Here is a 12,111-nt window from a genome sequence, read left to right on the forward strand (position 1 = left end):
ATATTTTTTATTTTTCCTCAAATTTGAATCCTAACCATCAATATTTACATTAGTGGGTCCCCTAAATCCAGTCTTCCAACTTCTTGAAATTATAAGGAAAATAATATGTTTTAAGGTAGAATTATCTGGCTAGTGGCTAATAACGGACTTGCTAAATTCTGGAAAGTATGTAGCATTTCTTTATTGACTTTTTAAGGTCCTTAAATATATATTCACTGTGTTTCAGTTTTGCGACAAAAATTGTCAAAACTGAAAGTATAAGATGTTAATATCACTCGAAAGAGAATATATTAACTTAATAGTTGAAAAGCTACCTAAATAAATAATACATCACATCAAAGTGTAAGGCTTATATAGTATAATGAATTTTAGTTCTTGAAAATTACGAAAATTATATAGAAATCAAATATTGTCAAACATTCTGGAATGAAAATAGAAAAAACGTCACAATTTGGAACAGAGGGAGTATAATTAAATTAGGTATTATCAAATTTAACTCGCGTGCAGAAATTATTTATATTTGGTAACCGAAATATATATAAATTTTGTATATAACATATAAATGTGTATATATACAAAAAATATATTCTTTTCGGCTATTATTTTGAAAGCGGCTATTAGGGGTGTCAATGGTTCGATTCGACCGGTTATTTTATAAATTTTGTACCATACCAATTTTTCGGTTATTCATTATGTATAACCAAAATTAGACTTTCCGAAACCGTCCCAACTATATCGGTTTCTCTTCGGTATCGGTACGGTCCGATTAATTTTCAGTATTTTTTTAAAATGTCATGTAAAAGTCACTAGTAGAAGTAGAATGCAATAACATACATACTTTTATAGGACTTAGCAAAACTCTCCAGACATTTTTACATTTTAAAGGGCGATGAATTAAGAAAATATGAAAGATGTCTAGAGTATAAATCCATCAACTACTCTACAATAGCGTAAAAGAAACTAAATAAATTAATATAAAAAAAATATAAGTCACATGAGTGGAAAGATATTAACCAAACTAGGACTGAGACTCAAGAATAAAGTCTATAGAAGATTAAATATTCAAAAAGATAAATTTAAATCATACGAAAGGAAATATAATCAATACATTATAGTTTTCTACTCATAATCGCTATAATGCCTTGTGTCTTGCTAGTGAATATGCTAGAAATAATTTATTTTAGATGGAGTAGCATAATAGGTTTGAGAATTATAATTTTGTGTTTATTACTTGTTGGCTTGTAATTGCTTTCATAATTCCAAAACCCAAGAAATTTTTTAATATTTTATTATTTTTAAACTTAATATATAAATATATTTTTCACATGTAAATTTATTCGGTACGGTTCTGTATTTTCGGTTTATTTTCATAAAATAAAAAACATACCCTAATTACTGGTACGATTATAGATTAATATAAAAACCTATGGTTTTATTAAAAGAAACCTAAAAATCAGTTCGGTACGGTACGATTCGGTCGATTTAGTCGGTTTTTAAATATCCATTGACATCCCTAGCGGCTATACAATATCATTTTTGCAAATCTTAATTAGATATTAAAGGGTTAGCTTGGATTACAATGCTAACTAGATTTGTGGATTCAATAAGCTTAGAATCTCTAATTCATAGGCCTATTGATAAAAACCGAATCAAACCGGTCTATGTACGCCCCTGTCACCTTGGATGCTTGTGGTTGTTTTCGCAATATATTCAATTTCATGTGGAGGTTTACTGCCACCAACCATGTGATAAAGAAACTCCATAACTCTCACTCTTTTTGGCCAATTTGGAATTTTTCTCGAGGGGGTTTGACTTACTACTGATTTTAATATTCTTAAGTCTGATTCTCTGTTGTTTGCCTGCTTGTCGTATAGCGTAGTGTCCAGTTCCTTTCATCAGCTGCAAGTTTGTTTATAAACACGAATCTTGCCGTCTGGACAGGTCCTTACTTTCTCTCAATAAGTTGATTTTTTCCACCTTTAACTTTTGGTTTTCTTTGTAGTAATAAAAATTCAAAATATTCATTTCGAGCAGTCCAACAACTAAGCAATATAATTAGACCTATTCGTCAAAGGTTTTTGAGGTTGTGATATGATATTTCTGAGCGGAGGATCTATCAAAAACAACATCTGATGTAAATTAAGAGTTCACTAAACTGTATCAGTTCTCAAAAAACGTAGCTATAAATAAATAACACAATAATATTTACGTGGAAAACTCCTAGATCACGGGATTAAAAACCACGACCTACACTCGTAGGATTTCAACTTCACTAACCGAGCAACTTTAGATAACAACCTATTGTAACCTATGAATTAAACACTTAATCCTTCACCTACTTACAATAACTATATTACAAGCCTCTATGTAATAACTCTATTACAAAGCTAACTACTTGACTAACTCTAGTCAACACAACTACAAGGTTTATGGTTTACAAAATGTCCTACGAGATGCTTCTAAATAAGCTGAGTAGGAGTTACACGTGAATAACATAAACAAGAAACAACAATACTAAGGACACACGATGTAATCAATGTGGATCTGGTCATTCGTTAGGTTGTTGTTTTGTTCTTCAATTTTGAGAGAATGAAGGCGGCTGCACACTTGAGAGTAAATAATGTTTTAGGGTTTGCAAGTGTATGTAATCCCTTGCCTCATGTTGGTAATATATAAGTGAGGTCATCAAAGATGATGCAAGGGAGTGTCCGATACACATCATGCTTCAACAGTGCTATTGTACTGTTGTGTGTGCAGTGCAACAACTTTAACAGCTATAAGAGTTGATTTGTACTATGACCAGAGGAACTGATATCTATTTGTTCCCTCTGTTGTTCCCTTAACTGATTTCATTGAAACTTGTGCCAGACATTTGACTTGTTGTTATGAACTCAGAGAGGCTAGTTGTATCTGATTCTCATGAAATTTGTTAAATTATAAACAAAAGACACGTAACTTATCAATATCTTTATTTTTATGAGGTAGTGTAATACACAGTATCTTCTCTAGACCCCACTGTAAAATTATTCTGAGGTGGTGGTTGTTGTTGAAGCCATCAATGACTCCCATTTACCTACCACGCATAACACTTCTTTTCATAGTAATTTTTATTGTCTCGAAGATAAAAAGAAGTGGAGTAATAGGAAAGAAGATTATTAAAGACATGGAGTAAAAGTAAACGAACATCTTATAAATGTGCTTTACCTGGAAGGAATATCCTTTTTATTATTAACTTTCCTAATTCCTAAACTTTCTACTACTACATTTAATTAGCTCCGTCCTCTTGAAATGATAGTCCTTTCTGTGGTGTTGACCATGCGGTTTATGGATACATACAAGGTGGGACCTTTTATTTTTGCATGCCTTGTTCATTGTATTCTCCGTGTAAAGGTCACGAGTTTGAGCAGTGGAAATAACCACTAATGCTTACATTAAAGTTGATTGTTTATAGTACACCTTTAGAGTACGGTCTTTCCCTAGATCATGCGTAAATGCATGATACTTTGTTCACCAGACTACTTTTGTTTTGTTTTGTTTATTGTGTTGTTAGTTTGGGGATGTACTAGCTATACTAATAGTTGATTCCTGGACCCATGGTCAGAATTATTAATACTTTTGTACCATTGCTTCAATGAAAGGAGTTTTAAAGCATGATTTCATTAGTCATTGGTCATGGACTAAAAAGTATACAACTTAGTGCCTCTTCTAAAATCATTCTATCAAATCAGCTTTCATGTTAGAAGTGTAGAACAAAGTAGGGAATGCCAAATTAATGAGTTTAATTTGTATCTAATGTTTTTTTAAAAAAAAAACCCCATTAAAAGGTCCTGTAGCTGTTGATTGTATTTGTATAACCCATTAAAAAACCCATATTAGATGTTGCAGCATATCATAACTTTACAATGTAATATGAAGGTACACTAATTCACGTGCCGACTGTTACTCCAATTTGGACAGCTACATCGTCATCAATGCCGTATAACAAAATGGTGAGCAAGATGAAAAAGATCCTGAGAAGCTAAAAACAATTGAAATAATCCTAGAAGATACACTGGAAAACAACGGGTTGAAACCACGAGGAAGATTTCCAGGCAGTGCGAATATGTCCAGAAGAGTGCAAAATGTTCGATAAAAGTTTTTGCTAATTTTTAAGGCAACAAATTTGACCCTGCAAATTGTAATACGAGCTCCCTTTTCAGTTTGAAAATCCGATAAAATGAACAGAAGCTAGATCCTCATATGTATGAGAAATATATCCAACTTGAACAGAGCTTTTGCTTCAACTGAAGTTTCGTCCATGCTTTGATTTCGTGGGTGGAACTGTATAGAGAGAGAAAGAAGAATCTGCACATGGTGTTTATTGACCTAGAGAAAGCGTATGACAAGGTTCCTAGAGAAGTTCTCTGGAGATGCTTGGAGGCAAAAGGTATGTCGGTTCCTTATGTTATGGCAATTAAGGACGTGTATGATGGGGCAAAGACTCGGGTTAGGACAGTAGGAGGAGACTCTAAGCCTTTTCCGGTTGAAATGGGGTTACCCCAAGGCTCTGCGCTCAATCCGTTCTTATTCGCCCTGGTGATAGAGGCGATAACAAACCATATTCAAGGGGAGGTGCCATGGTGCATGCTATTTGCCGATGACATAGTTCTGATTGATGAGTCACGAGCCGGTGTTAACGAGAGATTGGAAGTTTGGAGACAGACTCTTGAGTCTAAGGGTTTCAAGCTAAGCAGAACGAAGACAGAATACCTCGAGTGTAAGTTCAGCGCTGGGCCGGGGGAAGTGGACGTGGATGTGAGGCTTGAGTCATAGGTTATCCCAAGTAAAGGCAGCTTCAAGTACCTTGGTTCGGTTTTCCACGGGGGAGGGGAAATCGATGAGGATGTCACACATTGTATTGGGGTAGGATGTATGAAGTGGAGGTTAGCATCTAGAGTCTTGTGTGATAAGAGAGTGCCAACGATACTAAAAGGTAAGTTCTATAAAGCAGTGGTTAGACCGGCCATGATGTATGGGGCTGAGTGTTGGCATGTTAAGTACTCACATATCCAAAAGATGAAAGTAGCAGAAATGAGGATGTTGAGGTGGATGTGCGGGCACACTAGGATGGATAAGATTAGGAATGATGATATTCGGGAGAAGGTGCACGTGGCTCACATTGATGACAAGATGCAGAAAACGAGGCTTAGATGGTTCGGGCATGTATAGAGGAGAAGCCCAGATGCTCCAGTAAGGAGGTGTGAGCGGCTAGTTGTGGAAGGCACGAGAAGAGGTAGAGGGCGGCCTAAGAAGTATTGGGGAGAGGTGATCAAACAGGATATGGCGAGACTTCAGATTTTCGAGGACATGACACTTGATATGAAGTTGTGGAGGTCGAGTATTACGGTTGTAGGCTAGGAGGTAGTTGAGTCTTGAGTTACTTTATACCTTTGTGAGCCTAGTCCGGTAGGGTTTTGTCTAAGATAGTTAGAGGCAATGTCGTGTCTTACTATTTTCTATTTTCAACGCAGGATCCATTTACTAGCCATCGTTTTAGCTTTGCATTTTTCTTCTGCATTTTATGTTCCTTTTTCCCTATGGTCTCTGTGGTGAATCTAATATTCTCTCCTTTTGTCTTTTTATTATCTTGAGTCGAGGGTCTATCGGAAACAACCTCTCTATCCCTTCAGGGTAGGGTAAGGTCTACGTACACACTACCCTCCCCAGACTCCACTTGTGGAATTTTACTGGGTTGTTATTGTTTTGATTTCGTGGGTGTCTCCACTGAAAAAGCAGTGAAATAAGAAACAGTTTTCTGAACACGACTATACTTAAATTTGAAACTCAAGAGTGAACTACTCATTCATCCCTCCACACTAGGGCTGTGCATTTGGATCGGATATCCGAAATCTGATCTGATCCACTATATTCGGATTTTCGGATTTCAAATTTCGGATTTTCGGATTGGATACGGATTGTGTTTTATGAAATTTCGGATTTTCGGATTAGATTCGAATTGGTATGATTTTAATCTGATCCGATCCGATATCCGAAATTATATGTACCTATATAAATACACACTAAAATTTTAGGGTTATGCTTATTCATTTTTCACACACCTCCTCACTCACTTAGATTTTTTCGCCTCTCTTGCACCTCTCTTCTCTTCAGTGAAGACTAAAAGAGTCTCAATGACTCAAACTTCCGATTTTACTTTGATTTTATGTCTCTTTCTTCCGCCTCTCTTCTCTTCTCTTCTGTCTTTTATGTCTATTTCATGTTCTATTCTTCAATTTTTGATTTTATTTTGATTTTTTTGTTTGTTTTGGTAGATGGAAGATGAGATAGAGACACCGAATGAACTTTAAATTGTTGAAATTTTTTGTGACAATCTGATCCGACAATCCGAAAAATTATCCGATCCAAAGTTTAAAATCCGATCCAATCCAATGTTAATTCGGATCGGATTCGGATTGCCCTTTTTAGAATCCGAAATCCGAAATCCGAAATAGGCTAAATCCGATCCGTGCACAGCCCTACTCCACACTCCACAGTTATCTCATTTGTGTCAGATGGTATAAAGAAGTAAAAATCTAGCCTTTTAGCTGGCCATGACAAATATAACATGGTGCCATGGGATCTTTGAGGGAAAAAAATGACAGTCAGATGCACTAAGCTCCCACTATGCGCGGGGTCGGGGAAGGGCCAGACCTCAAGGATTTGTTGTACGCAGCCTTACCCTGCATTTCTGCAAGAGGCTGTTTCCACGGCTTGAACCGGTGACCTCCTGGTCACATGGTAGCAACTTTACCAGTTACGCCAAGGCTCCCCTTCATCATGGGATCTTTGAGACTGGCAGATTAATCAGCCTCTGCATATTATTCACTTTTTCAACAACTCTTCTATGACAATGATTTCTTGCAGTTATCTATTCGAATGAGATGATTCCCTTTCTTTTTTTATTTTATTTATCATCCGGTGTTCGGTACCCGCTTGGGGCCCGACTATCAGCCCGACTAATCTAGATTCACCTACATAAGACCCATTACATGAGCTGATTCTGTGACAATTGATCCAAAGTAATGGTGCTTACTGCAGCTCAATTTGCTTCTTATCCTATAAATGTCTCTTTGTACCTAACCTTTCTCCCACTCTATCTCCTGTTGCTCAGTTCACCTTCTCTATGAGCGTCCACTAAGCACAAAGAGTAAGAATGAGGAGGGAGTATGAAGGAACAAGGAACTATCCTCGTCATTAAGTAAGAAACAAGTCTCCTTCCGCACAAACACGTGCTATTGGCAGCTTGGCCATTCCTAAATCAACCACAATTAAACAAATACTGTATGATGGAGCCTTATTTGGCCACCTAAAAAAGGTGTGCTAGAGGATCAAAATATATTTACCAATGAATCATGAAATGCTATGAATGTGGTCATCCAATACAAATTGAAGAACAGAGTAGAAGAACTAGTACTTCATAGCTTCATTAATAAAAATCACATCAATGACCGGACTAACCAAAATACTCAATACAATATGGATGTGGTCATCCAATAAAAATTGAAGAACAGAGTAGGAGAACTAGTACTCAATAGCTTTATTAATAAAAATTACATCAATGAACAGACTAACCAAAGTACTTGAGACAGTAATCGCACAACAAAATACATTGATAAAAGACCAAAATGAAGAACGGGGGAAAGATGAAGACTTGTGCAGACGTATATAATACAGAATACAGTATAACTTAAACATTGATAACAAGCACATAATGTGAAGACTTATGCAGACTTGGATGGTCAAGACTTATGTGTTTGTCATAACATTAATAACAAGCACATAATATGAAGCCTTATGCACCCTTGGATGGCCAAGATGCTTGAGCTGACATAATAATTCCCACAATAACACCGAACAGCCCAAGTGCACTACCAAAAATCTCGATGACAAGGATCTTAACAAAAAGCGTGGAGTTCTGTGCATCAGATAAGGCACAGCTGCTTCCAATTATCCCAACACACAACCTTTGTAAAAGAAATAAAAGGAATAATGATAATTAAAGGGCAGAAAAACATAGCATCAAATTTGACACCACGAAGTAGAATTCCATGTACGAGAAGAAAATTGTTTCATACTCACCCACAGACAAGATTGGCAAAGCCCACAATGATCCCAGAAGCAAAAATTGCATAGCCAGCTCTAAGAGACTCTGGTGCATAAATTTGTGAGGCAGGTACACTCTCGAGCTTTGTTTGGAGAATGATGGCCACAATAACACCATATATAGCAACCGCTTCACAGAAAATTACACTGACAAACAATTCTTTCTAAGACATTGCATAAAATACAAAGGACTGGGAACAAACTAAAGATAAGAATCATCAATAATGACATTATGCATATGCAGTAGACTATGAGCCATTGACTTCACACTTGCTTACAAATATAGTAGACAAGAATATCAAGGACAATAAATCATCCCACGACCCCAAAGCCATGTATCTTTGCTCTATCATGGAAGCACACTGTTTCAACATTATATTTATAACTTTAATAGATGCCTTATCAATGGCAGGACAAGACTATCAACACAAGTTCATGAAGAAGGAAAACTGTATCAAGGGATAGTTGACCAAATGAAGCTCGGATGCAAACACCACTATTAACGAGAGTATGTTTTCTAAATAGGAAATTTAACAATCACATAGAGTTGTTTAGTTTGTCAAGCTCATGTATCATCGGCTGACAGCACAAAGTGATTACTATCAGCAAAATAGAGTGATAATACTGATAGACCAAACTGGCTAACTAAGATTACAGTTTGGAACCGAAGTACCATCGAACTGAAAACATAACCTACAAGTCTTATAAAGTTTCTAAACCAAACATACATAGAGCTAAGGCAAGTAAAGAGTAAGGTAAAACAACACGTTCTCAGAAAGTTTCACGTACATGGTCTGCCAAAGCTTGACTCAACTCTCATCTTGCACAAGCAACACATCTATGAAAAATTAGTCCTTTTTGAAGTTAAATATCAATCTATATTAAAAACTTCAACCCGCACGGTAACACAGACTTAAACTATTCTTCAAGAGGTTGTTCGGTCCACAAACTAGTAATACAGAATTATTATGCCCTAAATATATGATTTTTTAGCGATGAATTATTATAAGGGGTTGTTAAAAATAGCGACACCAAAGCCAATAATTAGCTTCATCCTAGTATTGCTGATACACATATTTATATTTAGCCCTTCTAAATTGACGGTGCAGTAAATAAAAAATTCAAAAGGAGAAGTAAATTTACCTAATCAGATTCTTGGACGTAATCCGAGGAGCTTTAATGGCAGCACCAATCAAACTACTTCCAGTTATATATATTCCCCTAAAACATATAATAATTCTAATCAGAGAGGTAAATCATTAGATGTATAAAAGTTACAAAACCCTAGCGAGCAATAAACGAGATAAATTAAGAGTTACCAAGCAGCACCAAGCACTGAAACGCCAATGGCGATGGCAATTCCGACGGCTGAGAAAGTGTAAGGAGAGATCTGTACCAAAGCTCGCGACCATGAGCTAGATGGACCCGCCATTGTTGATGGGATTGGTTTCCACACAAAACGATCCTGATCTCAAATTCAACCGACTCCGATTGATCAAAGGAGAGAAAAGGAGCCAAAGTCGTGTTTGATTGGGTCACTTTAGCTTCTTATTTGGGTCGATTATGTTTGCTATTGAGCTTTGGGGGTCCAATTGTTACGCAAATAGCCAGTGAGATTTAATTGTTACGCAAATAGCAAGTCAGATTTAATATTTACTTTTTTCCGTGGGAATACATAGATTATATACTAATTATATATATATTATATATAAACGATATATATTATACATCTGCCGGCTATTTTTAATTTATGATATTAGTTAGGCGGCTATTTGGATTAATTCTTCTTCTCAATATCAGATAATTAGAGTTTGGGCCGCTAGAGAGTGCTTACTATACAAGTCCAGCCCAGCAACAACATTATTTTCTCTTTTTTACCAGAAAGTATTTATTTTCAATCGTTTATATTTATTTCAACTTCTTTCTACTAAGGTATAGACGTATAGTAGATTACTCTGTTTTAAAAGCCAGAATTGGGACTCGTCCAGGACTCGCCCCGGGGCGGAGGACTAGTAAAACGCCACTGGGCTTATATGTGAGGCTTAGTTTCATGAGACTTACGCCCCGAACAGGTCCAACGTCCAGCGTACTGGGCTCGCCTAATAGAACTTTATGCAATTGTTTGTAACTAACCTTATAAATCCTCAAATTTTCTTAATAAATCGTTGACTATACAAAATTACTTTTTTTTTCTTCATCATAAATCATTAAGTTGAGAGTATTTTATGTCATAATTAAAATAAAAATTATTTCGCGTTATCCATTAAGACTGCTATGATAGTAAACTTTAAATAAATCTTTCATTTAAAAGTATTTATTTATTAACTTTTGTTATGTCTTTATTGTATAATAGTCCATAATTTTTTTATAATTATTTTCCTAAATATTATATTTTTAACGTTTACGAAATACAATACTTATTAATTTAATAGCTCAGTATTAGCTAGCACAACTATTTACAAATAATTAGTTATCGTGGTATAGTATGGTGAATTATGTGTCATTTTATTAACTTGTTGAAACTTAAAAATAAATGATGCTAGAGAATCATATTTAAATTGTGAATTATGTTTTTATATAAATTTTCTTTCAAATTAAAAGCATATTAAATAAAAGAAGTATTTTAAAAAAATATCAAATTATAATATCGAAATTCTTTCAATATTCATTACTCATTAAAAGATACATATAAGATTTCGTATCGAACACATTACTTTTGTTGTTTAAGTTGTACGACGTTGCAACTAATTTGCATATTATGATATATGTCATACTTTTCGTATTATTCATAGACGAAATATAATTTATAAGTATTTTAATTAGATTAGTTGTTATAATTTTGTGATTTTAATGTAATTTTTATGACTATTTTTTATTTTATACTATCTTAAAATTCTAGAAATTAATAAAATTTGCATATCCGCGGGACTTACGCCTTATGTCCCAGGGCTTACACCTCACATCGTCAGAGATAAAATGCCTCGTCTCACGCCCCCGCCTTTTAAAACATTGGTAGATTAAAAGTAGGAATAATTTAAGGGACCTCCCATTAAATTTGGCTTCACTAACCTCGCATTGTGATTTATGATATTACACTTACCTTCCTTATTTTGATTTTTATTATAATAATTTTAACATTTTTTAAATTAATTTTACTAATTTTATAACTTATAATTTTTAAATTAATTAAAAATAGGAGAGGTAAGCATAATATGATAAATCTGAGAGGTTGGTGTTATGTGCTATTATTAATGTGCACGTTCATAGAAGCTAATTTAACAATACAGAAAATATGTATACTAAGGTGATACACCATCTAACTCTATACCATTATATTACAGAACATGGGCGAAGCCACATGATTGACCACGCCAAAATAACACATGATTGACCACGCCAAAAAATTATAGTGTATGTAAATAAAATATTATAGAAATATATAATACATATTGAACAATCTTTATTATTTTTTTTTTACTTCTTTAAAATTTAAATACCTTTATAGAAATTCTTAACTTTGCTACATTTACAAAATATAGTTATAGATAAATGGCAATTATAAACTAAATCATAGAAAACTTAGGACTAGTATTGTTGGGATTTCCATTAAAGAAATCCCTCCAAAAATTAGCGTATGCCACTAATTGCAATGCGCACACGGTATTCTTTAGTAAAAGGCGAAAGAATAGTTCGCTCTGTGCTCACTGCGTGGCTGCGTGATTTTTTCTGAGGCGCTTGAGCTCCTTATATACTAGTTCCAGCCGCTTGCTGCTTCACTAAATTATTGATGTGGGATAGATGTTCTAATTTTGGCTGTGACTACCACTGTATGGGCTCTGCTGGTCTGGGCTTTGTGCTCTTTCCATGGATTGGGCTAATTTTTCTGGCCATTACCACTCGTTCTCATACCAGAGTTACTGATGTCATATCCAATTGCGTTTCTACATATAATTCGGGGCAAGTACACAA

At 35.0% G+C, this 12,111-nt stretch overlaps 2 protein-coding genes and 1 non-coding gene across 3 annotated transcripts; 1 reads left to right on the plus strand and 2 right to left on the minus strand.

The window, feature by feature from the left end:
- Nucleotides 1-4,350: 4,350 nt before the first annotated feature.
- Nucleotides 4,351-4,812, plus strand: LOC138871956 (secreted RxLR effector protein 78-like). Its single transcript, XM_070149884.1, has one exon. The coding sequence runs from the start codon at nt 4,351-4,353 to the stop codon at nt 4,810-4,812; it is 462 nt and encodes a 153-aa protein (XP_070005985.1).
- Nucleotides 4,813-7,552: 2,740 nt separating this feature from the next.
- On the minus strand, nt 7,553-9,797 carry LOC104245157 (V-type proton ATPase subunit c''1). Its single transcript, XM_009800725.2, has 4 exons — nt 9,462-9,797; nt 9,286-9,363; nt 8,119-8,289; nt 7,553-8,003 (listed from the first exon to the last, which is right to left on the minus strand). Exons 1-4 carry the CDS (start codon nt 9,572-9,574, stop codon nt 7,832-7,834), a joined length of 534 nt encoding a protein of 177 aa, XP_009799027.1. The 5' UTR covers nt 9,575-9,797; the 3' UTR covers nt 7,553-7,831.
- Nucleotides 9,798-11,739: 1,942 nt separating this feature from the next.
- Nucleotides 11,740-11,856, minus strand: LOC138872304 (U5 spliceosomal RNA). The gene has a single exon (XR_011400764.1). It is a non-coding gene; the product is annotated as a U5 spliceosomal RNA (small nuclear RNA).
- Nucleotides 11,857-12,111: the final 255 nt, after the last annotated feature.

This window comes from Nicotiana sylvestris, chromosome 6 (assembly GCF_000393655.2).
Source record: "Nicotiana sylvestris chromosome 6, ASM39365v2, whole genome shotgun sequence".
NCBI classification, from domain to species: Eukaryota; Viridiplantae; Streptophyta; class Magnoliopsida; order Solanales; family Solanaceae; genus Nicotiana; species Nicotiana sylvestris.